At 42.3% G+C, this 25,813-nt stretch overlaps 2 protein-coding genes across 8 annotated transcripts in view; both read left to right on the plus strand.

Moving 5' to 3' along the window:
* The window catches only part of SH3KBP1 (SH3 domain containing kinase binding protein 1), a 135,731-nt gene extending 123,241 nt beyond the window's left edge, over window positions 1-12,490 (plus strand). For 4 of the 6 annotated variants that reach the window (XM_028727555.2, XM_077927466.1, XM_028727556.2 and 1 more), the window contains 5 exons: window positions 2,439-2,548; window positions 4,121-4,246; window positions 6,023-6,288; window positions 7,093-7,156; window positions 9,334-12,490. In XM_028727555.2, coding sequence (XP_028583388.2) covers window positions 2,439-2,548; window positions 4,121-4,246; window positions 6,023-6,288; window positions 7,093-7,156; window positions 9,334-9,375 — 608 coding nt within the window. In that variant the 3' untranslated portion in view covers window positions 9,376-12,490. The remainder of the gene's footprint in view (window positions 1-2,438; window positions 2,549-4,120; window positions 4,247-6,022; window positions 6,289-7,092; window positions 7,157-9,333) is intronic. The other 2 variants (XM_077927467.1, XM_077927468.1) reach the window with 1 other exon arrangement.
* Window positions 12,491-23,014: 10,524 nt separating this feature from the next.
* MAP3K15 (mitogen-activated protein kinase kinase kinase 15) overlaps window positions 23,015-25,813 on the plus strand; it is a 60,067-nt gene continuing 57,268 nt past the window's right edge. The window contains exon 1 of one of the 2 annotated variants that reach the window (XM_077927473.1): window positions 23,015-23,830. In XM_077927473.1, the coding sequence (XP_077783599.1) occupies window positions 23,458-23,830 (373 nt within the window). In that variant the 5' untranslated portion in view covers window positions 23,015-23,457. The remainder of the gene's footprint in view (window positions 23,831-25,813) is intronic. The other variant, XM_028727562.2, reaches the window with a different exon arrangement.

Below are 25,813 nucleotides of genomic sequence, written 5' to 3' on the forward strand. Positions count from 1 at the left end.
TACTAGTATGTGGATAAGCTAGTGTTCAGTACTCGTGTCATTGAGTTCTTTCCAACTTACTATCAGCAGTTAACTATTTGAGAAAAGCTGCTTGGCATAACAAATGAAAGTAAAATATGTGGGTTGGACCCATAGACTGTGAGTGGAAGTCATGCAGAAGGGCCCCCCCCCATGGTGTCCTTCTGTGCCCCTGCCCCTAGTTTCTTCTGAAGCTCCATTAGGAAAGGTTGTCTGGGGACTCTGAGCTGCAGGGTGGAAGCCCCATTGCACTAATAGACTTCTACTCATGCAATTCTGGATTATGAGCTAATCGTTGCTGTCCCATTTCTGTATATGAGCATTGTATAGAGACTGAAAAGAATCACAAGAGGTCAGAATCAAGCTTGCTGTGACTTGTTTTACTCAGCTGCCAAATTGATCAAGTTTGACAACACTAAATACTTTATTTGTGTATTTTTAAATGGAAATAAATTGAGCTTTGGATCATAAATTTACACTACACTCTTGGGCATCACAAACCTAATAGGAAGCTCTCGGTACATTATTGTATCATCTTATCTCTGTAAGGATCAACTTGCAACTTCATACTCTGTCAAATACTGACTGACAGCATGTGTAACATTTCACTTTGGTAAGGACAGCCTGCATCCTTCAGGACCTAAAGGAACGATTAGAAGCAGACCTTTTAGGAGTCAAAGGGAGCAGTTGCTTGCAGGCTGAGGGAAGCAAATTGCCTGGATACTTCACTCTTGAGGCAGGGCCTTTACAAAGTGATGCTACCAACTCTTGTAGACTCTTTAAAAAAATACAAAATAAAGAAAATAAAGCAATTTTAAAATTTAAGTATGCATTCTGATTAATTTGGCTTATTAAATTGTTGCCAACTAAGATTATTATTGTCATTATTATTACTTGTGAAAATGCTATTAAATTATTCATTGACCCTAAGTATTGGATATTAAACTGTCTTTGTTTGTTTGTTTGTTTGTTTGTTTGTTTACTGCATATCATGCCCTTTAAAATCTTTTAAAGTAGGGTTGTATTTTTTTCTTGAGTTTACTGTTTTATCTTTTGATAAATGCATTGAGGGTTTATTGGGGTTTTTTAACAATCAAGCAGTATATAAATTTTATGAAATAAGAAAACAAACAAAGAAATATCCATCCTCTGAAGGGACCCAAGCGTTATTAGGAGCAGTTGAAGGAGCTTGGTATGTTTAGCATGGGAAAGCGGAGATTGAGAGGAGATGCAAAGATCTAAATGGCTGTCACATGGAAGAGGGAACCAGCTTGTTTTCCTCGGCTCTGGAGGGTAGAACCCAAAGCAAAGGCTTTAAGTTACAAGAAAGGAGATTCCGACTAAACATTAGGAAGAACTTTTTGACCGTCGGAGCTTTTCGACAGTGGAATGGACTCCCTTGGAAACATAGGAGCCACCTGCCAGGAGCCAAGGTCCCTTCACCCAACCAATAAAATATTTGATGGGGCTGGTCCCCCCCCCCCCCAGTTGATGGGCATTGCCATTCAAATGGGGTGTGTGGCTGCGTCTTGTGACCAATTATGTGGGACAAGACTTACCTGCCTCCCCCCAACATTTTATTCAATTTGGCACTCCTCCTTGGGAGGTGGTGGACTCTCCTATTTTGGAGGTTTTAAAGCAGAAGTTGGATGGCCCATCTGTGATAGATGCTTTAGTTGAGATTCCTGCAGGGGTTGGACTAGATGACCCTCAGGGTCTCTTCCAGCTCTACAATCCTATGATTCTATGATTGCTTTTGAAAGTATAGTTGGATATAAAGCAAAGGCGCATAGGTTACTTCAGTCTTAATGGGATGAAATCAAATGAGGATGAACTATAACTTCAATCAACTCCAAGTATGGGCTATGCTGGCTGAGACTGATGGGAATTCAAGTCCAATGGCGTCTGGAGGGCCACAGGTCCCCCACTTGTGATCTGTAGGAAAATTCAGAGTCCAATTGATGCCAGCCAGCCTGTTACCCTTCTCTAAGAAAGATTGGGCTTCTCACTGACCGTACATGATGCCTTCAGTGTCCTTTCTTGCTGGGGATTATGGAGCTTCTGCGTTAACCCCATGATCCCTGGCAGCAAAATCTATGCACCTTTTAAAATATCCAAACACATTTTAACTAATTAGTTTCCAGTTATTTTTCAGCTATAGCATTGTTGTTTTAAATGCTAGCTAGCCTGAGTATGTTTTAAATAAAAATGCATATAAATGTGCATAAAACAATCCTGGATCAAGGATCTTTTTACAAAGGGGTTCTGCTAGGAAACCTGGATTTGACAGAATGGAAATACAGAAATACAATGTAATATGTGAATGTAGTTTAAATATCTCATTTGTTCCCTTGTTGAGTTGACTCCATGATTTGACAGTGTCTAATGTGTACGCACATATATATCTTCATGTTTTTAAGATCTGGAAGGTTTTGATTCCGTAATACCAGTTGCTGAGAAGCTCAGTCACCCAACAACTACTAGACCAAAAGCTACTGGCAGAAGACCTCCTTCACAATCATTCACATCTGTAAGTATCCTCTATGAACTGGATATTTAAGAACATAAAACACTGAGTCAGACAATTGGTCTATTTCCTGTATTGTCTATAATGGCAAGCAGTGGCTCTGCAGGGTTTCAGACGGGGATATTTGCTGCACTACCTTGGAGGTGCCAGGGATTGAACCTATGGCCCTTCTTTATCATACCTATTGTAGTTTTAAAATCTCATTTGTTTCCTTCTTGAGTGACTTGGTAATTTTGACAGTGTGTGGTATATAGATATATATTTTCATGTTTTTAAGATCATCCAATTCCCTAAGTGGTTTAACCCTGGGAGGCAGGAGGAAGTACTCAGTATTTGCTTGACTCACATCTACTTACAATAAGGTTTCTTGCTTTGTCAGTGTCCCTGTTAGATTTCTTGCAGCCTACCTATAATTTCCCCTTTTTTGGTCTCTTCTTTAGCTTAATTGCAAACACGCAATCATGCTTTGATGCTTGTTTGCAAATGTTCTTTGGACTGGAGTCACACAAAAACAGAGTGGAAAGAAAATAGTTGCTAAATCCATTTGCGCCTAGACAAGGATTCACACAGTCCAATGCCCATTTCATCAGCAGTTCTCATGCCTCTGTTTCTGCAGGAGATTTCACAAAAACACTAAAATATATTCTATGCACTGCTCTTATCATGAGGTGTAAAAACAGGCCTTCTGTCTCAGGAAGATGCCTTCCATCATGGAGTAGCCCTTTTGGATCCAGCTTTGCATCTCATTAATATATTTTTTTCTACCTCATGATACCCATTCCAGGAGCAACAGCTTAAAATGTTAGCAGAAATAAGTTCTAGCAATTTCTTTTAATAGGGCTTTGTACTTGATTAGTGTTTATTATTAAGAATAATGATAATTCTCACATGAGTCATGGGATGAAATTGTTACGGTAAACCCGCTGAGCCCATGGGAGTTCCCTGCATGCAGGTGCGATGCATATGGAGAAATTTCCAACATGCTAACTTGGATTACTAAATTAATAGGGAAGGTATTAAGAGACTCCGTGAACCTCATTTCCCTGAATAAGGAGAGGCCTCTCTCATCTTTGGCCCCATTTGCACCAAAGTTGCTTGGGAAGAGGAATTGGTTCTTAAAACACTCTGGAAATTGTAGCTATGTGTTGGGAATGGGGTTTCCTAATAATTCTTGGCCCCCTTAACAAATTACAATATCCAGGATTCTTTGTGGGAAGCCAGGACTCTTGAAAGCGGTATGGTACTGCTTTAAATGTAGAGTGCAGATTGCAATATTCTGCCACCTGCCATCCCATCCCCTTTCCCCATTGTGAAGTTTGCTGCCACTGCTACCACCCCTTGGGCACAGAGGAAGGGGATAACAGGAGTGCAGTGTGACCAGAATCAAGGCAAGAGAACCCTGCTTAGTTCTTACTCCATACTTTTCAAATGCTTGTATAGAGTGTGGTCCACAGGAGATTAGTAGTATACACATTTTGTATCGGGGATTAGGTCTCACAATGCTTCTGTCTTGTTGAAAGTTAGTCTGTTACATTTAAGTATTTGTGGAAAGAAAATACTTCTGTGTTTCCACAGTCTTCACTTTCAAGTCCTGACTTCTTTGATTCACCAAGTCCTGAAGATGAAAAGGAGGAACATGTTTCTCTTCCGCACAAAGTAGCTGAACCATTAAAGAAAGCAAAGACTGTTACAATATCGCTAGTAAGTGATTTAGGTTGTTTGTATCAATAGCAAGGGCTGTTACTTGTAGTTGCTAATGTAATTATGGTGTCGCTGTTTTGGGGCACAGGTAAGTACAGTGTAATATGTCCATTAACATGCACAATCTGATTTGTGGTCTTTCCACTTCAAAGTTGGGGTGCATGATCTCCTGATTTCCACAGTTATTCCCCCTTCCTAAAAGAGTGAAAGGAAAATCAACATGACATGTACACACAGATCACACACCGTTTGATGTGTTTGGTGATAAATCCATATGATCATAAGTACAATTCCATGTTCCACCGCATACAAGCTATTGCCAGGAAGTCAGACATCTGAGCAATTCCATGGTGACTTGTCCAGATAACTTAATTTCTAGGCAATGATTTGAGCAACGTCTCTCATTTTCCAAACTTAGTTTTCTGCCTCCAGTGCCTTTCCAAAGGGGGCAAGTATATCCCCATATAGCAAACCAAACTATGTCTTCTAAAATGTCTGAGGACAGAGTTCTTTCACTTGTGCAGACATTTATTCATTCTCATTTCAGACTTTTAGAATGCAATCCTATACCTGCCTATTCAGAACTAAGTCCCACTGAGTTCAGTTGGGCTTATTCCCAGAAAAGTTGTTATAGGATTGCAGTCATACACATGCTACATTATAGGAGGTATTATAAGACACATTTAGCAGCTACTTTTGTTTTAGAAATTCCATTTCCTTCCATAACCTTAAACTCTTTAGGTTCTAAAGAACCTAAAGGCTTAAGTAATAGGAACAGAGGAAGCTGTCATTCCAAAGCAAGACTGGGATCTACTTTGATGGATCTCAGGCTTCTAGTAAAAACAATCAGAGCCAGGCTCAGAAGATACACACTTAGAAGTCAAGAATTCTGTTCCCAGGGATTTGTTTTTGAGTACCAGAACATAACCCTTTCACACAGAAATCTGCTCCCCATCGTCACCACCTACAGTTGTCTTAATTTCATCTCTATCCTTTTTTGTGGCAAGGTTTGTATCATTTTGTTGTTGCTGTTATAATAACAGGTGGAGTCAGAAATCCTTGATGACCTGTTTTGAATTCACTGGAGATCTACCAATAGAGCCCTATCTACCCATCCCTGCCTTATACTGGTTAGACTATTTGTCCCCACTTTCCCTGATCCCACCTACTACCTGAAATTATTTTAACTAAACATCCTAATGATTGAATCGAAATCCTTCTGCTTGCAAAACATGTTCTCTGCCACTGAGTTGTGATCTCTCTCTGTATGGTTATTATATAACCGTATAATGGTGGTTTTAGCACTTCTGCATTCAGAACCAAATTGATTAGTTACACTTTATATTTAAAAACAAGAAACAAAACAGCCAAGTGCTATTACATAATTTTGAATTATTTCATGTCACAGGAGAAATTCTTGTTTGTGCGAGTGGGCCCTGTTGTCTTTTGCATATTTTCCCCACACACATCCTGACCCAGTTTCTGGTGACATTTTTCATTGGTCAGTAATAGCAATTCAGAATGAAATTTGCCCAGCAGCTTTCCCATGGGTGGCAGCTCCTGGCAGGCTCACGTCAGCATGATGTTAAGATCAATTTGGAAAGATGTGTTTGAGAAGCTATGCTATTTACATTGTGGCCAATTCTTATGGAACATCTGGACAGGATTTCTTCAGCATAGCTGGGCAGAAGAGGAGGAAAAAAACATAGGATACTGGAGCTCCTTTTCTTGTTAGCATTCTAATGTTTGGGTGTGATATTGTCGTTTTTTTTATAGGTATCTGATAACAAAGCTTCACTGCCTGCCAAGCCAGGAGGCCTAACAAGTGGAAGTAATCTTCCATCTTCATTATCATCCTCATCTGCACTTCATCCAGTTTCAGCAGGACCAACAGGTCATAGGTCAAATTCCCCATCTTTGTTCAGCAGTGAAGGAAAGCCAAAGACTGACCAATCCAGCCAAGGTGAAGCAGCTTTGGATGAATTAAGAACACAAGTGAAGGAGCTGCGAACTATCATTGAAACAATGAAAGACCAGCAGAAGTGAGTGTTACTCGATCCTTCTAGTATCGCTGGAGGGTGTAGACTATCCCCTTTCCATACATTACCCCATGTGAGCCAGATCCCTTTGTGTCCATTAATAACTTTTTATGTGTCTGCATGATTTGTCTTTTTCTTTGGAATAGCCTCCCTCAACCTGGTGCCTTCCTGATGCTTTGGACCACACCCATCAGCTCCAGCCAACATAACCAAGCCAGCAATGGCTGATGGGAGTTGTAGACCAGAACATCTGGAGGGCACCAGGTTGGAGAAGGCTGGTTTACAGATAGATGAAAATGTATGAACGATGGATTTAGAGCTTCTGTATTCAGAGCCAAACTGTTATGGTGGAGAACTTTATTGCATTTTTCAGTTCTTTTAGCTTAACTTGTTTTAAAAAGTGCCATGTTTTCGTTTACCTGGAGAGGTTGCTGACTAATCTTCTCCAGATTATTTTGAAAGATGGGTAACATCCCTATTATACTTACCTATCTTACATCATGCTATATTTTCTCAAGATGCTGCTACTTTGAGGACACTTATTTATACCACAATGAATTCTGCTGGTATTAGTCATTTTAAAGGATTTTATGCTATCTATAATCTCTGTTTTCAGTAGGGTTTATTCTTATTCTTCTTTGGCATGCCTGAAAACAGGAGATACTTTTCAGTTTTTCCAGGAACAGCAATTCTGCTGAGCTGAGTTAGGTACCATATATTATAGGAAAAGGGGTGGGACTTTCTTCACACCTACCTTCCTAAGCAGCTGCCTGCTGTTCTATTCACTTCCTATTTTGCTTTTTCTAGAAAAGAGATTAAACAATTGCTGTCTGAATTAGATGAAGAAAAGAAGATCCGGCTACGATTACAGGTACTTGTATCATATGTGGCCTTAGACAACTTTATAGAAAGAGAACAATTTTCATGGAAAATAAAAATAGAAGATAAAAACTCCTAATGCAAACATAATCCTGCTAATATTTAATCTGTTTAAGTTGGTTAAGATGAAACAAATACAAAAACATGTGAAACTGTAAGAATTTTTTTTTTGTTTTACTGATGGTAGTTTAGCATTTATTTTGTGTTGCAACTTACCCTGGAAGGAAGGGCAGGCTATAAATCTTTTAAATAATAAACAAAACATGAGATTTCCTTCCTGCCCACCCCCTGCTCAATATTAAGATGTTTTGCAGCATCCAAGACCTGAAATAATACTATCCACAAAGCATTTTGATTTCCAGAAACAGTAAAAAAATCAATAAAGTAACTATGGTTTATTATAAATGGGGTGAATAAGTGACCATAGTGCTGGGAAATGTGTATTAATCCTTTCTGCTCACACTTGTCTTCTTCCCCACAAGTTGCTATTTGTTCAAAGTTTTGATGAGTTGTGTAAGTGCATGCATGTGCAGTATCACATGCCTCCATATCTCAAAATGAAATACTACATATTAGTCTACATATGCTAAACATTTAGTGCTTTTCTGAAAAGCACACAATCATTCTGGAAAGTTGAGCTATGTTGCTGTGCTAATATTAAAGCAGGAAACTGGTAAGCCCTGTTTGGGCGTTCAGATTACTTGCGTGTAAACAGCTGTATGAAGGGGAGAGCTGCTAAGCCCTGCTCTCCTCCACTATATCATCATCATGCCTTTTATAGTTCTCCACAAGTTTGATGGATCATGGTTTGATCTTTTTAGTGAAGGGGAGTTCCACATTGTGACAAAAACTTCATACAGAAATAATTTCTAAGGCCTTCTTTGAGAAGGAATGAGGAAGTACTGACCCTCCAGAAACTGTTGGATTCAGCCCAGCCAGCATGAGCAAGTTACAGATGATGTGAGTTCAATAGCATATGGAAAGCCACAGGTTCCTCATCCCTGCTCTAGACTATAACATTCAGAGCTGCCTTCTTGGCAGAGAGACACGTGACCAGTATAGTTAGATGCTATGGAGGAAATCCAAGGATTGGCCAAACGCAAAGGTTTTCAAATCAAACTGTACCACCTCATTGAGCCCGTTGTTAATAATATTGATGTTCTGCAGCTGCCTGTAAAGTGCATATTGTGGTCTGTTGAATAGCTGATGTTTCTAGAAGCTCGTAAGCAGGGTATCAAAGTGAAAGCCTCTGAACACAGAGGTCTCATTTAGACTGAAACCTAAAGGTCCATCTTCCATGGATCTGTCTATCCCAGCTTTTGGCAACCTGCTACTATCCAGATGCTTTTGTCTACAACTCCCATCAGCCCTTGGCTGCAGTTGGGAGCTGTAGTCCAAAGCATTTGAAGGGCACCAAGTTGCTGAAGGCTAATCTAACTTTAATTAGAAGAAGAAAAGGGGGGGGGGATAGCCATTATGACATCCTTCTGTTAATGAATTAATATAAATGCATATTTTACTCATTTACCTACTTACTTTAATTTGCTGTGAATTGCAGAATCCAGAGTTCTAATCATAATATTTCTCTTCCTCTGTTCCTTCTGTACCAGTCATTACTTTAAGAACCTCTCTAACCTATACTCAAAGAGCAATCCCAACTCCCTATTGACATGGTTTGGAAGTGGGAAAGTTGTGCCTCCACCAACCCGGCCAGACTCTACTGGCGGCTCAGTGAAGGACCATTTTTCTGCCCACCTTCCACCTTCCACCTGGCCCTCATGAGAGGTGTTGCTGACAAATGCGGCAGTGGCTGTGCTTCTGCCAATCAGGGGGTTGGATTTCAATACTTAGTCATCTTGGGCTTTTTACAGAATTTTCCAGCACATTATGCTTTCCCTTATTGGTTCCATCCTTTCCACGTAGGATTTTCTGAGCTGTATACAGTATTCTGAATGGGGACAGCAACACGCTTTGTATGAATATAATGACAGTATGGTACTAGCAGTGTTATTTTCTGAGTAATTTCTGACATTGACTTGAAGAAGAAGATACAGTATGCTGCCACTGCCTAGCTAGAAGGATGTATTAGGCATTGGGCAATGTTAACATTTGATTCAAAAGCGAATTGCGTGGAAATGGTTTAAACTGGAACTTTTTGTCCTTCTACAGATGGAAGTTAATGATATAAAGAAAGCTCTTCAATCAAAGTGAATTCTGGATAGAAGGAATGTTGTATTATTCATCGTGACAGAGACTTTTATGCCCCAGACAAAATAACTTTGTGCCAAATGATTAAAGATCTGCCTACACCCCTTTGTTTGAACAACTAGCACAAGAGTTTTAATAGCACAACACAAATTCCAGCGAAGAGGAGGAATTTCCATGTGGCTTGGTTATCGCACTGTTGTGACTGAAATTCTTCTTACTGTGCTAAAATCTTCTCTACTTCAAGTTCACAGGCAATTGAAAACTCAGGCAGTTTAGTTCATAGTGGTACTATTTTAATGATGTTTTCCATAAGTAAAATCTACTTCAGGTTTATCAGTTTACAGGTTTTATGATTTTGACTTTTTAAATTGTCTTTTGTCACACAGATTCTTAAAATGTTTGTATTGCATATAGCCAGAAATGAATGTTGATATCTGGGTGAGGAGTCCTTTATTTCTCTTTCTCTCTCTCTCTCTCTCTCTCTCTCTCTCTCTCTCTCTCTCTCTCTCTCTTTCTTTCTCTCTCTCTCTTGCTTCACATAGAACAGCTTTATGTGTTGTTTTAAATACGATTACATATGCAATCTTTTGTCCAAAAATTATCTACAAGATGAATCTTAAGTTTGTGTACAAATAGTGTATTTAAAAGGAAAAAAATGAAGATAAATTGGTCTTTGCAATGATTTGTGCCTTCTTTTGCCAAACACTGATTGGAGCTGGTTGTAGACCAGGTCTTAGAAATGTAGCTATCACAATGAGGCCTGACAGTCCACTAGAGGTCACTCTTTCAGTATTTTAGCTGCTTGCTCCTAAGAGAACATGTTTGGGGTTTTTTGTTTTTTGTTTTTGCTAAGGTGGTATAATGACCACAGCATGTTGAAGCAACTTTATTTCAACAACTGTGGCTTATTCAACTGAGAATTCACTGCTGCTTGATTTCATTCGAACTTTAAACACTTGCTTTCATCTCTAGGTTTGCACATCTTGGGTGAACAGAATATGCATAATCTAAGAGCAAAAATGAATAAAATATAAAACAACAAGAGAGAGTTGTATTATTTCATGCACAGATATTGTGCAATATTAACCTGGTGTTTAATATCAATTGCTACATCTATTGTGAACTTCGTAATGTGGGGAAATGGTGTGATTTTTGTATAATGGCATCCTAGAAGCTGGGCTTTCTTTCCTAGGGTTACAGAAAAGCAGTATTTAACTCATCTATTTATAGATAGTGAGAATCTCAGATTTCAAGGTAAATTGAGTGTATGTGCACATGTGCACAATCTAAAAATAGTTCATGACAAAAACTGTAATTTCCTATTTTAATAATAGATTGCATTATAAATACAATCCTATGTGTGTCTACTCAGATGTAAATCCAATTCAATGAAAATTATTCCCAGATAAGTGTGCATAGGACTGCCGCCTCATACTTACTGAGAGAGTAAGCCCCATTGAATTTAGTGAGACCTACTTTTGAGAAAACACACATAGGATTGGTTTGTGTGTTTCCTTGTACAATTAAGGTATTTGTGCTGCTGAAACATCCACTTGTTGCTGTCCAGTGGTGTTTTGGCTCTGCTCTGTGGTCAGAGCTATAAAGTTTACATTAAATATCACACGGTGACTCTGTTTATCATATCACATGACCATTTAGCATTCTCCTCTCCCCCACCTTAGGAATTCAAAGTTGTTTGTTTGACTTCTAGTTTGATTTTAATTGGCTTGAAAGCTTCCAACATGATGATAATCTCTATAAAGATTTCTATAGTTCAGTTCCAGGAAGATGGAACAGCAGGTTTTAGATTTAGTGATGCATCAGAATCCTTGTGTTAATCATGTCTATTTCTTACTTACTACTTAACTTTAACACAATCACTAATTGAACATTTTTCACTGTGATACCTCTATGATTTTAAAGCTGCATTACGATCTCTGTATTCAGAAAACCAAACCCATTTTGATCAATATATTTCCATTGTGCTTCAAGCATGAGGAAATTTTGTGAAATCAACTCCTTGATCGTCACAACAGCCATGTGTTCCAAGAGGTTGGTAGTATTCTTCACTGTTTTACAGAATAAACTATTGCCCATTCCTAAGACTAGCTAGTGCTTGAGATATTGTGCTGTAACAAATGCAGTGCTACGTGATTTAGCATTGTAGTAAAATACAAGCCAGCTCAAAGTGCTTAGGAGTGGACAGAAGGCAAATAGAAGCATCAGATGTGCACTTAGAATACCAAAAGTCTGTGAGTTTCAGCATGTGGTCACAAGACCTCTTCAGTGGTATGCTATTTTGAATGTTTTACAGGACACAGGTGCTTTTAACATGCACATGTGTCCATGTTGAGGATCCCCCATGTGTACCAAACTGGGGCAAGTAAATGAATATGCAAAGTTGCCATGAGACAGAGCTTCTCAAAGCCACTTGTAGAAAATGGATTCATATAGAAGCCACTTCCATGTGGTTGCCTTGCACGTTGCTCTGGTAACAACTGATGAGAAAACCCCTATGTCAGTTGAAACATTTGGTTCCTTTTCCTGCTACCATCACTTTTTTTGGGGGGGGGGGGGCTGAGGATGCACATCTATATACAAAGGTTACCAATGCAAGGCCGGACCTGATCGTCTCAATGTGTGGCACCCACACAACAGTGGTAGCATATTAATTAGACCTATGGATGATATAGACTCTTGTTTCCAACCAGGTCTTTATAGATCTCTTGTAGTTTTCTAGCAATAAGAATTTATAGCTACTAACTTAAAAATTAAGAATTTGACAGGTAGACAAGTAATGCTTCTAAATTTACAGATATTTGAAACTTGAGACTGTAGGATAGCATAGTGGATTTCTGATTTCACTCACCTGGAAAACTAACTTTGAATAATTACAGTATGGGTTCAAACACAGGGCCGTGTTATTTTTTTGTGGGGAGTGGGACAGAGGGACCTATCTTAATTCAGCATTGTCTGACCTGAAATCAGGTTCTCTATTTCCCCTTCTTCTTTCTCCCCTTCCTGTTGCAATGGTACATTGTCATTTTATAAAACTGTATTGAGGAGTCCAACGTATTGTGTGATTTGTAAAATAAGATTAAATGAGATTTTGTGGAAATACCTTGTTTAAAGCTTTGTTGTTCTTGGAAAGATGAATTATCGCTTATTCTGCATTATAGTTACAAAATAGGAAGCATTTTTCAAAGAAATTACACTTCCAGTGCTTTAAAAGAAATGACCAATTATTCATTTACAGCCATTGTTATAATGTAGTTATGCCAGAAATATTTATTTTTCTCATCAAAGCAAATAGAAAGGAACGCACTGCAAATTCATCTTGAACTGAAGGTGTCTACTTTTGTTGGAATTGCCATGAATTGCCTTCAGTGGGCACAGATGAAGCACAAATTTGGTGCTAGTTCTATTAAGCAACTTTTGCTTGCATTTTATTTCATGGTGAATTCAAGTTGCTTTAGTCATGCATAGCTAAGTTTGTTTTATAACTCATATTTAATATATGTTTGCATTGCATAATTCTGACATGTTTCCTTATATAATTTACTAAAACTTCATGTATCTACAATTTCCTTTTTGTTCAAAACCTCAAATTAAGGTAACTCCTTAGTATTACAGCACAATCTATATATCAGAGTAACATGTAGATAAATAAACTATTTAGGCATCTGTGTTCCATGCTAGCCTGCCTGGACCACTAGAATTCCTGGCAAATGGGGATGGGGCTACCTCTGGAACACAGGGGTCAAATATATTAAACTAGAGAAAACACACAAATGTTTTCTTCCCTGCAACAAAACCAATATTTGTGCAAATAGTTTGCACACTATGGCCTGGTTCGCATAAAACAGTAGGCCAAACTATGGCTTACCAAGGCCTTACAAATTTATGAGCTAAAGAGGAGCTTTGCAGCTCCTTTGCTGTTGCTTTATTCTTCATTGAACAAAGCTCAGCTTTGGCTTAGCATGTTGTCCAAATTTGGGCTTCTGGTTAAGTTTTTTCTTCACTAACCATGAGCTGTAGCTGAGTAAAAAAGGATTGGACTGCCTGCCCCATCCCTGTCTCCCCCCCACACACACACACACAATCTAAGCAAAGTTGCTTAGTCTTTTTGCCACCTCCTCCTTGGTGTAGAAAACACGAGCAAGCCCTTATAGCTACTAACCTGCAAACTCTTCTTATTGAGTTCCCATACCAGACAGTGACTCCCAAAAGCTGGCACTTGCAACCACCTTTGCAGCCAAGGTGATTATAGAAAATGCAATTGTATAATAATGGGGGGGGGGGGGAGTTCAAGACTGCTTCCCAAGTAAAATATTTGCTTGCTGTTTTAAAAGAACTAAGCCAAGACTTGAGAGACCCAAGCTACAAAAATTTATCCCATTTCCCCTCAAGTTAGAAATACATATTTAGAAAAGAATCAGTCTTTTCCTTCTTTCAGTTAATTTTGTTTTTGAGAGACTGATTCATTTGGCTGGAGGAAGAGTAAACATTGGTTCTCTGTGGTTTTTGCATTATCTAGTGTAGCTCCAGCTCCTCAGTTAGTAGTTGTAATTGTAATCATTCTCAGCTGATCCCAGGCAGATGGCAAAAAAGTTAAGTACCAGCACCTGTTAAAAGGTTGCTCAGCTACTGATAATGAAAGTCAGGTCAGCTTGCAGCAAAGGGGAAATGGCTCTGCAGATCTCCAAGTGTAGTGGATGGAACAGGAAAGGTAAGTTTCCAAAGTCGTTAACGGAAGGTCTGAAAAACCATAGCAGTGGCAATGTGCATCTTGCAGTACACTACAGTGGGCCAATAGTATAAGGTGATTCATTGTGTTGTGAAGTAGACAAAATGATCTCTCCTCTAGACTTTTATGTCTCTTTTCCTAATGGGTTTTTGAAAGCTGGTGGGGGCTTTCAGGTGGTATGTGCAGGTCACACCTACCAGCCAGTGTTTGGGCTTAACTAGCAGGATGTGTTTGTTTGTGTGTGTGCATGCGCATAACATGAAAGAAATTGCCTGGCAGTTTGATTTTGAGCAACAAGAGAAGCAGGCTGTTGCATTTAGCTAGCAAGAAGCAACATTGGGGTAAGCTGCAAAGATATGCAATTGCTTAAGCCTTTGATGAACCCATGATCCTTTAAAGATGGGACATTGTCTGCTTGCTGCCTACAGTGCACAGCTTTGTATATTTGTAAATAAGCACATCTTACAAAAATGCCACCGGTCTTTAGTACTTCTTGGCCCTTGCAGGAGAACCACTCCTGAGACTGGCTGCTACAGCCCAGCCCAGGAACGATACTGTGTGTGTGATTCTTGCATGGTTTTGAATTGGAGCTCAGTGTGTGATCTAGTTTGTGTAATAAGGCTCAGCCCTAGAAATATGAGAAGTAATAAAGAGTGAACAGAGGATTTGCCGAGTGACCTTTGGTCTCAACGGAATAAGCTCGTCTTGTGGTGGGTTGATCTAGGTGTCATATTAGCAAACGTTTCACATAATGGGAATGTTAAGGCAGGGATCTTCAAGAGATGATCCACAGAAGAAATGGCTGTTTCTGCTTTCTCCCACCTGGTTCTGTTTTGCAAATGCCTCCAGGCTATTCTCAATTGGCAAAGGAGTGGTTCTGACTCCTTCCCAGAAGATAAGCTCACCCTCCCTATGTTTTCCACTCTGACTAGAAGAGTATTTCATAGGAAACCCAACTTCCTTTGCTTCCTCAGTCAGTTTCAATTATGGCTTTCATTTGGCTTTGGGAGGGGGGCACCAATTTAAAAAACAACCTAGAAGAAGGCATTTGAATGAGTGGGCAGACAAAGCATTAAGCACTTTCTCACCTGCTGATTCTAACTTCCTCGACATCATTGTTATTGCAGAGATACAGAGGTGGCCACCCCGTATTTCCCCCATAACATCTAGTTCTGCTCCTAATCCCTTTTTCATCTGGTATAAGGAGGCAGGCACAGAATCTGGTGTGCTCTCTTAAGTATTTATAGAATGGAATTAGACCAGTCACTGTTAAGGTAGTTGTTATTCTGAATGGTATTTAAAATTTATCTGCCACTAATGGAGTGTCCCTTCGAGGAAAATATGACGTATTTGTGTACATGTCTCCACACACTCAGTCAGAGCTGAGTTCTTATCCGCTATTGAGGTCAGCTATGCGAGAAGTGAGGTTAAGGGAGCCAGACAGAGGGCCTTCTCGGTAGTGGCACCCTCCCATCAGATGTCAAGGAAATAAGCAGCTATCTTTAAAAGACATCTGAAGGCAGCCCTGTTTAGGGAAGTTTTTAATATTTAATGCTGTATTGTTTTTAGCACTTGATTGGGAGCCGCCGAGAGTGGCTGGGGAAATAGCCAGATGGGTGGGGTATAAATAATAAATTATTATTATTATATAGAGGAAGAAGATTGTGTAATGTTTAGTACTCCTCTCCCCTCTCTTGTCCATAAATGTGACATACCAGCATAGTGAAAACTGCACTACTGATACCCACTACTTTTTACTTCTGCAGCAGTATTGTGGCAAAGCCAAGTAGAAAAAGAACACAACAGCAGCTCTGAATATCAATGTTTAAGTGACATTTGGAGAATCAATCCCATTGGGTGTTGCTTAAAGAACAGCAAGTACCTGTTTGGTATTCATGTTTTCCTAGAGACAGCAAGAAAATAACCAGGGGCAGCTCTTTGATCGGATCCACCATCTTGTAGACAATGACATGGAATTTAATCCCATGGGTTAAGAAATCCTTATCATTGGCCAACACAAATGTTTTTAAAGTGGGTCTTCTAAATTGCACTTCCCACACAGTATGAACCTTATGACCTTCCTGTTTAAACAGGAAATCATCAAGGGAAACTGAAATTGCAAAGCAACCCACAAAGTAGGAAAGTTCAAAGAAAAATGTAGCCATACATTATGTGCTAGTCAAGTGTTACCATTTTATCTAATATATGACCACACACTTTCAGTTTTCTTCCCCTCAGGGTGGTTGTAAAGAACAAAGGAATACTAAATTATAAAAACTTAAGGAAAGTATATCCTATTGATTGTTCTATATGTATGAACAGAACTCTATGATGCCACACTTAATAGTATTAGTTTCAAAATTATGAAGAACAGAAGATAAACATAAAACATTAAATGACCATACTCACATTCAAATTAATTTATATTATAATGTTGATATTTTCTTTTAAATATTTCCTTTTTATATAATCTTTATTAAATTTAAAATCTAACACCCTCTAAACAGAATGTCTCATGATATATAGCGTTTGCCTTTGCATATGCAAAACAACTTATAAAACTACTAAAATCAATCATCAGTAAAATAACATTTTAAAAAATATTTTCTATACAGTTTTACATAAAAAATAGAGCAAATGAAAATCAAATGCAGGAAAGATCCACATTTAAAGCAGCATAACTAACAGAAAAGCAAAATATTCTCTTAAGCCTTAAAATGTTACAAATAAAATAATTCCATACTCCTAAAGCATCATTAGCAACTAAACGCAATAACTGAGACAGTAACTCAACCCTCCTGCACAAAGCCAAACCAGTACAGTGGTACCTCTGGTTAAGAACCGTTCTGGAGGTCCGTTCTTAACCTGAAACTGTTCTTAACCTGAAGCACCACTTTAGCTAATGGGGCCTCCCGCTGCCGCTGCGCAATTTCTGTTCTCATCATAAAGTAAAGTTCTTAACCCGAGGTACTACTTCCGGGTTAGTGGAGTCTGTAACCTGAAGCGTTTGTAACCCGAGGTACCACGGCACATAACTCCCAGAAAGTTCGCCATGAGGTTTGAGCTGAAATGGGTTCCCCACCTCTGCTATAGCTGTTTGGAACAGGTGTAATTACTATTATGCTCTGATGAGTTAAGTGGCAACCCAGTATGTGAAAGTGGAACTACCGTACATGTATGAGGTTAAAAAGAATTTCCAGGTCTGTTTTCCCCCCTCCTAAGACAAATGTGTAGGGTGGAAGAATTGGCAGCCACAGGTGGTTAGTAACTCTTTCAGGCCTTTTAAAGTATTTTCTCCCTAGTCATATTCCTAAACTGGAACTGCAAGGCTATATGAAAGCAGCAATTTGTAAACTTATTTCTGAGCCATGCTGAAAGCAGGACACCCTGATCTATGTACTTAGAAGAGTCTTATACTAGTATATTATGCCAGTGTATCTACTAAAACGCTTCTTTAATAATAATATAAACATTCACCTCTCTATATTTTTAGTAATAGCTACATTTTAAAATTCTATGTGCAAGCCTGTGTTTCTGGATGTACAGGCCAAATGGAATGCATAAGGGATAATATACTGAGCAGTAAAGTTGATTTAATTGGTGATCCACTTCTGCTTAACCTGTTAATTATTTTCAGAACGAGAACATAGCTGTTGGTCAGGCAACACAGTCACATACCATTTACTCCCTTACAAGGAACTTCAAAATTGAGTTGAAAAAAATATGGAGGGGAACTGGCAGGGAGCAAAGTTTCTTCTGCGGTTCCTAAATATTCAAAGTCTGGGAGGAGGGAATTGGACATGTTAACTTATTAAAGGGAAATTTGGGGAAACCTGTGCAAACTAACAAAATAAACCTTGCATTCCTACACATGTCTACTTAGACATCTCACTGTTTACAAAGCAGCTTCCTCCCCAGCAAGGATGGCTAATTCATTCTGGGCCAAGGGCCATGTTGATGATCAGTCACCCTCCGAGGGCTGCATGCCTATGGTGGGCATAGCTAGTGTGTGTGCATTGTTCATGCACACACTACACATACAACCCAATGCAGTTCACACACTTGCCACAGCCATCCAATAAATAGCACACCACCCAGGAACCCAGGCAACATAGCTGCCTCCTCCTTCTCCATCTCTCACTTTCACACCTCCAAACACAGTCCTAGTCACACATACATTCACAACTTTTACAAACAAATGCCCATGCAACCAGCATTTCCAAGTCATGTCCACTCCAGTGTGGAGGGCTGGAAATGCTTTCTTTTACTCGACTTAGAAATCTGGGCAGGGTTTGCACCCACCTCCACTGTGAGTTAAACCACAGAGCCTAGGACTTGCCGGTCAGAAGGTCAGTGGTTTGAATCCCCGTGACGGGGTGAGCTCCCGTTGCTCGGACCCTGCTCCTGCCAACCTAGCAGTTTGAAAGCATGTCAGAGTGCAAGTAGATAAATAGGTACCGCTCCGGCGGGAAGGTAAACGGCGTTTCCGTGCGCTGCTCTGGTTTGCCAGAAGCGGCTTAGTCATGCTGGCCACATGACCTGGAAGCTGTACACTGGCTCCCTTGGCCAATAAAGCGAGATGAGCGCCGCAACCCCAGAGTCGGTCACTACTGGACCTAATGGTCAGGGGTCCCTTTACCTTTACCACTATTAGTGCTGGGATTGGGAGGGGTAGAAATGTTGTCTTATACTCGCCACAGAACTAACTGTGCCACGTTAATGATCAAGTGCAAAGAGAGCATTTTCACCCACCCCAGCGCTGCAGTGTTTTGTGTGTGTGTGTGTGTGCGATGCTGCCTTTTACTCTTAAAGAGCAGGCAGAGGGGTTTATCTCTGACCCCAGTGCTGTGGTGCTTAGCCTGCCTGCTCTTTAGAAAGGATTTCAGTGGTGAAATTGGGAGATAATGCACTCCGCCTGCATGGTAGAGAAACTGTTATGGCAGTGCTTTTGCAGCAGCTAGTAGGTCCTCGGTGTGCATTAGATGTGCATCAATTTGAAGACCCCGCAGGGTTGTTCAGATGAACCCAGGTTGGCACTGCAGTGTGAATGTCTGCATTGGCTTCCCATTCAAAAGGTTGCTTCCATGTGTGGATATCCCTTGTTGGATCAGGATCACGGTATTTTATTTTAAAGGCTTTTTATTGTTACCTAGGAACTCCAAAATAAAAATGGGCGGTTCATTTATTCAGAAAGTCACCGCCGAAATACAATGTGAGAAAATACAAGGATGTATTTTCTATTTAGGTCTGCTGTATCCTTCAGGCTGTTGGGTTCCTTTGTTGGCATTTTGTGCTAGCCACTGCTGCACTTTCTGATAACTTGGTTCCCCTTTGAGTTCCACACATGCCATCCTTATCTAGATAAACATTTATCATCTGAGATAATAGCCTATTAATAACCAGGGACCAAAGAGCCAAGCCACTGTTTCCAAAAACAAAAAGGAGATTTGGGTTTATGTTATTGAAATAGCAGAATCATGCCCCACGCCACCCCAATGATATAGTGTCAGCATATTGGTTAGAATGTCAGACAAGGAGCATGGAGAAGCAGCCACATTTTCCTATTTGCTTTTGGAGCGGGTGATAAGGGTGAATCTGCAATTGCGGAGCTTTAATGGACCTTAAGGGACGCAGGTGGTGCTGTGGGTAAAACCTCAGTGCCTAGGACTTGCCGATCGTCAGGTCGGCGGTTCGAATCCCCGTAGCGGGGTGCGCTCCCGCTGCTCGGTCCCAGCGCCTGCCAACCTAGCAGTTCGAAAGCACCTCCGGGTACAAGTAGATAAATAGGGACCGCTTACTAGCGGGAAGGTAAACGGCATTTCCGTGTGCTGCGCTGGCTCGCCAGATGCAGCTTGTCACGCTAGCCACGTGACCCAGAAGTGTCTGCGGACAGCGCTGGCTCCCGGCCTATAGAGTGAGATGAGCGCACAACCCTAGAGTCTGTCAAGACTGGCCCATACGGGCAGGGGTACCTTTACCTTTTAATGGACCTTAAATACTTTGAGGGGGGGCATCCCCTTCAAATGCAGATCTGACTCAAAGTGTTCTTTAGAATCACCTCCACAACTAGCCCATTTCCCTGCAAAAAAAGAAATAACCCTTACTTTTGAAAAGTGTGTGCATAACCGGCAGTGAGAAACACTAGATAGATGATACTTTACTGGCCTCTCGTTTCCATAGAAGTGATGTATCTGAGCATGTTTGGGAGTGCAGTTTCCTTCCAGGGAGCATGGGAGCTATGATTTACTGTGATTTCCAACCATAGGAGCCAACTCTTAGGGGCTGAGATCCCTTGGCACCCGCCCATAAAATATTTGAGTGAGCTGGGGCCCCCAAAGTTGATGGGCATTGCTGTTCTTGAATGGTGTGTGCGCGCTGGGTCTTGCAATTGATTATGCAGGGCGGGGCTTACCTGAGTCTGCTCGCTATGTTCAGTTGTTCGGCTAGACAGAATCTCCATGCATAGCACCCCTGTTAAATGTATATACACCCTGTTGTGTGTATAAATCCAAAGTGATCCATGCACAGAAATCTGCCTTCTGGGAGAAAGCTATAATTCTGAAATGGGGTTGCTTTTTTAAGCTACCTGTACTATTTAATGTTTGTAGATGTGTTTTATTAGAAATAAATATAGATTTGGTCAGAATTGTGTTGTGGGACACGAAAATAGTTTGTATACAAGTACTTTTTTCTGTACAATGATGTACTTATTTGTGAGATGCAAAATGAAAGCACCTGCCTAGTTATGAGGGTAACAATTCTTTTAGCTGTGCAGCTAATTTCCCTTTTACTTTTTTTCTGTGTAGGTACATGATTACACCATCATTTCTGTTTTCTCGTTAAACAAAATATGCTGTTTACAGTTAACTAGGAACAGTTGAAAGAAAACATAAAGCACATTAAAATTGCACTGGATTTTCAAAGGTCCAAGAGGAGGATATCTTTTTTGGTATATAATTGTCAATTACCTAACGTGTTAGTCAAGCAAAAAATTATACCTAACAACTGAACCATATGTGAACACAATTAGAATTTCTTAAAGATACTTTTGTAGCACTTGGACATTCACGTTTTACATCATACAAGAAGTTAGCCGATTATTTAAAAATACATTTCTTAAAATATGAAATCAGGTGTTTTTCTACATCTTTACCAAGCTAGTTTCTGAAGTGCCAACCCCCTCCCCAGCAATCCCATGGTGGGATTTAGAGTTTGCTAAATAGTTCCACTTCAAATTCTGATTTTAAAATTTGTGAAGTTTTGCAAGGACACTTGACTTTTAATTTTTCACTTTTGTTTTGAGCAAATATCAATGTATCATAAAGACATTGTTGCTTTTAAAGTCTAGTTTACCTGCAGCAAACGAATATTATTATTATTAATTACATTTATATACCACCTTTTCTCCCAAGCAGATCATGGTGGTACACATGGTTCTTCTCCCCATTTTATCCTCACAACACCCCTGTGAGGTAGGTTACGCTGAAAGATGGTGACTGGCTCAAGCTTCATGGCTGGGCAGGGATTCAAATCCTAGTCTCCCAGGTGATAATCCAACATTCTAACCATTACACCACACTGTGTTGACGGAGTACAGGTTAAGTTAATCCAACACACACTGAGAGGGTCAGTTAAAATAGTATTTGTATGTACTCAGTCATTGTAAGCAATAGTTTGGATTACCAGAACATGCAAACCAGGCCAGTCTGAGTGCGCAGAAGAGTTTTGGAAGGGGTGGGGGGGACACACAACAGAGGCACAGAAAACAAATGAGGCATTCTCAGCTTGGGGTAAAAATGTCTTTTTTCTTATCGTTTCTTTCCCTACTGTCATTCATGTCTAAGACTAGGGGCTGGTAAAACTAGCAAAAAGGCAATATTCTCGAAACATGCCATTATGGTGGTTAAAAAAAGACTTCTGTTATTATTTTTCTATTTAAGAGTAATATACTTTTTAAAGATGCATTTTTTAAAAAAAGAATACCCATGTGTAAAATTTTACATACTGAACCAAAAAAAAAAGGACATTTCCATAACTTGTTATAGTCTTACAGTGGGAAGAGGATGGGCTAGAAGAGGTCTCCAACTTGATATATAGGCTGTGATTCTATGTGAACTTACCAGGGAGTAAGCACCTAAGAACATAATGAGATTTACTCCTGAGTAGACATACCAGTATTTAGGATTTCCCTCTTATTCTCACAGCCCTGCTTATGCTTCTCTAGTATAGTTCTGGATTTTCTGGGCCACTGGAAACAGCCTTGCAAGGTGGGCCACTGAGAAGTTCTGATACACATATTCATAAGGTACTACTGGCCATGTCTCCACAGTTGGGAGGCAGTAATATTTCTGAATGCCAGTCGCTGTGAACTGTGGGTGGGCAGAGTGCTGTTGTGCCCATGTCCTTTCCCACGGGCATCTGGTCAGCCCCTGTAAGAGCACGATGCCAGATCAGATGGGCAAATTCACCTCATCCATTAGGCTCCAGGGGATGCAGGTGGCGCTGTAGTCTACCACAGAGCCTAGGGCTTGCCGATCAGAAGGTCAGGCGGTATGGTCAGGGGTACCTTTACCTTTATCAAGCTCCCCTTATGTCCTCCTGCAGTTTCTGCATGTAACAGAAGCCAACTGCAATTTTCCTGTGTTAGGAAATCACTGTGTTGGGTAATCCCAGCAGTCTAAGAAAACCAGACATTGCCTTTCCCCCTTAAAACATCTATCAATTTTTTTAAAAACAACAACCAAGCAGCCAAAACTTCAGCATGACAGTTAAAATGACTTCAAGGCCTGTAGGAGCGTCCAGTCCTAGGAGCGCCCCACAGAGCCCCCTGGCCAGACCGCCTAAGAAAAAGAAGGCGGGACCAGGAGCAGCCACGCCCCCTTTAGGCACCTCGAAGATTTGCCGCGCTCCTATAAATGCCGCTCAAGAGCGCCGACGGACACAAACTGGGCTTTCCCCCGGGGGCGCGGGTCGGCGGCACTGCCGCTGGCGGTATCAGTGGGGACAGTGCTATTGGCTGCGGCGCGCCCAAGAGCGCCCCCTGACGGGCAAGCGGCACCTTTAGGAGCCAAGTGACAGGGCGAGCACCGGCCCGCGCGCCAGGCGCTGCCAGCAGCCCTGCGGGGAGCTTTCCGGGCAGCTTTCCTGCCCTCGAGGCGAGCCGCGCTGACGGGAGAAAGGCGTCGCCGGCCTTTTCATCTCTCTCCCCCCCACCTCCGGCGCGGCGGCGGCGAAGTTTGTTTTGGCCCGGCGGGATGAGCCTGCCTCCCTCCTTCGCGCCCTAAGGGCGGGGGCCCCCTTCGCCGACTTCTCCGGGCGCAGCCACCCGCTTTGGCCCCATGGAGAACCCGGCGGGCGGCGGCACCGTCGTCCCAGCTGCAGCGCCCGCGGAGCAACAGCCCCAGCCGCCGCCTGCAGCGGGAGCGAGCGCGGGGGACTCGTCGGAGCAGCCCGGCGGTGCCGAGGCGCTGCCGCCGGGCTCCGAGGTGGCGCCGGAGGGCAACGGGCCGGTGCTTCGGCAGCGCTCGCTGCGGGCGGTGTACGTGCTCAACGACGGCCCCAAGGGCGGCTCGGGGGCGCGGAGCCCCGAGGCCGGCGCGCTGCAGTGCCTGGCGCGGGCTTGCGAGGCCGAGGGAGCCCAGCTCAGCACCGTCAACTTTGGCGAGCTGGACTTCGGCGAGACGGCCGTGCTGGACGCCTTCTACGACGCGGGTGAGTGAGGGCAGCTGGCGGAGAGAAAGGAGGCCGGAGGGGCAGCCCCTCTGCACAGGGGAGGGGGCGAAAGCGAGGCGCCGGCTCCCTCAGCAACAGGCGCCCCCCAAGGCGCCACTAGCGCTTCCAGCCCCCGGCCCCTGCCTGCCTGCCTGCCTGCCTGCCTGCCTGCCTGGCGGCGTGTTTTCGCTCAGCAGCTGAGGAGAAGCTGTTTCCTTGGCCGGGCGAGGGGCGCCCAAGCCAAACACCTGCCCTGCTGCCCCGAGGGCACGCGAGGCAGCGGGGACGCTCGGCAGATCTTTGAAGGCTGGAATCGCTGGTTAAAAACAAAACCAAAGCCCTTCCCCCGAGGTGCGGACGCGCCCTCTGATCTGGTTGCGCCCTTTGGCCCTTTATCCCAGGAAGGTTGTCTCGGCGCCAAGTGATCACAGCTTTCCCCCTCCTCCCGCAATACGTGTGGATTTCTAAGCACCTCTGTGCAATGAATGAGGAGAGGGCTCTTGCGCTTTTAGAAGTTGTGCCGGAAGGAGGGAGGGGTTGATTCCTGCAGGCGCCGCTTTTCTCAACTTTGCAAGAGGACCCGCTGCTCCCGTGCTGCACGGCTAGCGTCAAAAGAGCAGGAGCCCGGCCTTTCTCTGCGTGCTGCCACAGGCAGGGGTGCCAACTTGAAAAAAATATTGGGCTTGGGATGGGGGGCAGGCGAGCCCTGCTCTGCATAATCAATCACGTGACACGGTGCGCGTACACTTTTTGAATGGCAATACTCATCAACTTTTTCGGGGGGGGGGCAGCCCTTTCAAATATTTGTGAAGCCTCTTGCTGTCAAAGCCTCTTGCTGTCAAAGCCTCTTGCTGTCAAAGCCTCTTGCTGTCAAAAAGGCTGTTTGCAATGAAGAGGAGGTTGGCATGCATGCTTAACGCGCTGCTTTCTCCTCGTAAACCGTCTAGGTGCAAGATAAAGTGCATCGTTGCGGTAAAGGGGTGGGGAGGGAATCGTAAGTATCTCCTTTCATCACTGTTCCAAATAACACCTCCCCCCCCCCCCGCAGTTTAGCAGCAGTGAAGAAGGTCGGGGTTTACTTTCACGTGTAACCTCATGTTGTGGGGAAAATGCATTATGTACATGCATGGAGGCAATAAGCCTAGTATTCGTTCACATCTTCCAAGACAGTGCCTATTGCAAACAAGTTACACGGCCAAGTCCTGAAACTAGCAGGGAAGTAGTACAGAATAGGAAGGAAGTGACATGGAGATGCTCATTTGCTGCCCTTGAGCAATAGATATTTCAGTCTCAGTTTGTGCAAATAGAATGGTAGTGGCTAAGCAGGGTTGTGAGGCTATACAGCATGGAAGAAGCCCTGCAAAGAGCTTTGTGCAGCTGAAGAAGCACCATAAACAAAGTTTAATGGAAACCAGGATAATCAGCCATCATATTTCAAAATGTGTAGTGAAAGCACAATGCAGGGGCACTTGTAGGGGCCCATGTTCCTCAACAGGGTCTGCCAGGGTGGGCACCTTGCTTGCCCCCACCCCAGCATGCACCACCACTAGTCCTCCTTGGTGGTAGGGCAGCTGCCAGCCTCCTGCTTATGTGCTCAGCCTCCCCCATTGCTCACAGAAGAGTGAGTACAGTAGTACCTCGGGTTACATACGCTTCAGGTTACAGACTCCACTAACCCTGAAATAGTACCTCTGGTTAAGAACTTTGCTTCAGGATGAGAACACAAATCGTGTGGTGGTGGCAGTGGGAGGCCCCATTAGCTAAAGTGGTGCTTCAGGTTAAGAACAATTTCAGGTTAAGAATGGACCTCTGGAACAAATAAAGTACGTAACCAGAGGTACCACTGTGCATGGGATGGGAAGATGCTCATATGGCTACAGCTGGGGGACCCAACTGGAAATGTGTGTTGGGGGAAAATTGGCATGGGGCACCCACAAAGGGCAGCCTGCCCAGGGCTAGATCAGTGTCTGGTAAGTCCCATTG

Source organism: Podarcis muralis, chromosome 4 (assembly GCF_964188315.1).
Source record: "Podarcis muralis chromosome 4, rPodMur119.hap1.1, whole genome shotgun sequence".
Classification (NCBI taxonomy): Eukaryota; Metazoa; Chordata; class Lepidosauria; order Squamata; family Lacertidae; genus Podarcis; species Podarcis muralis.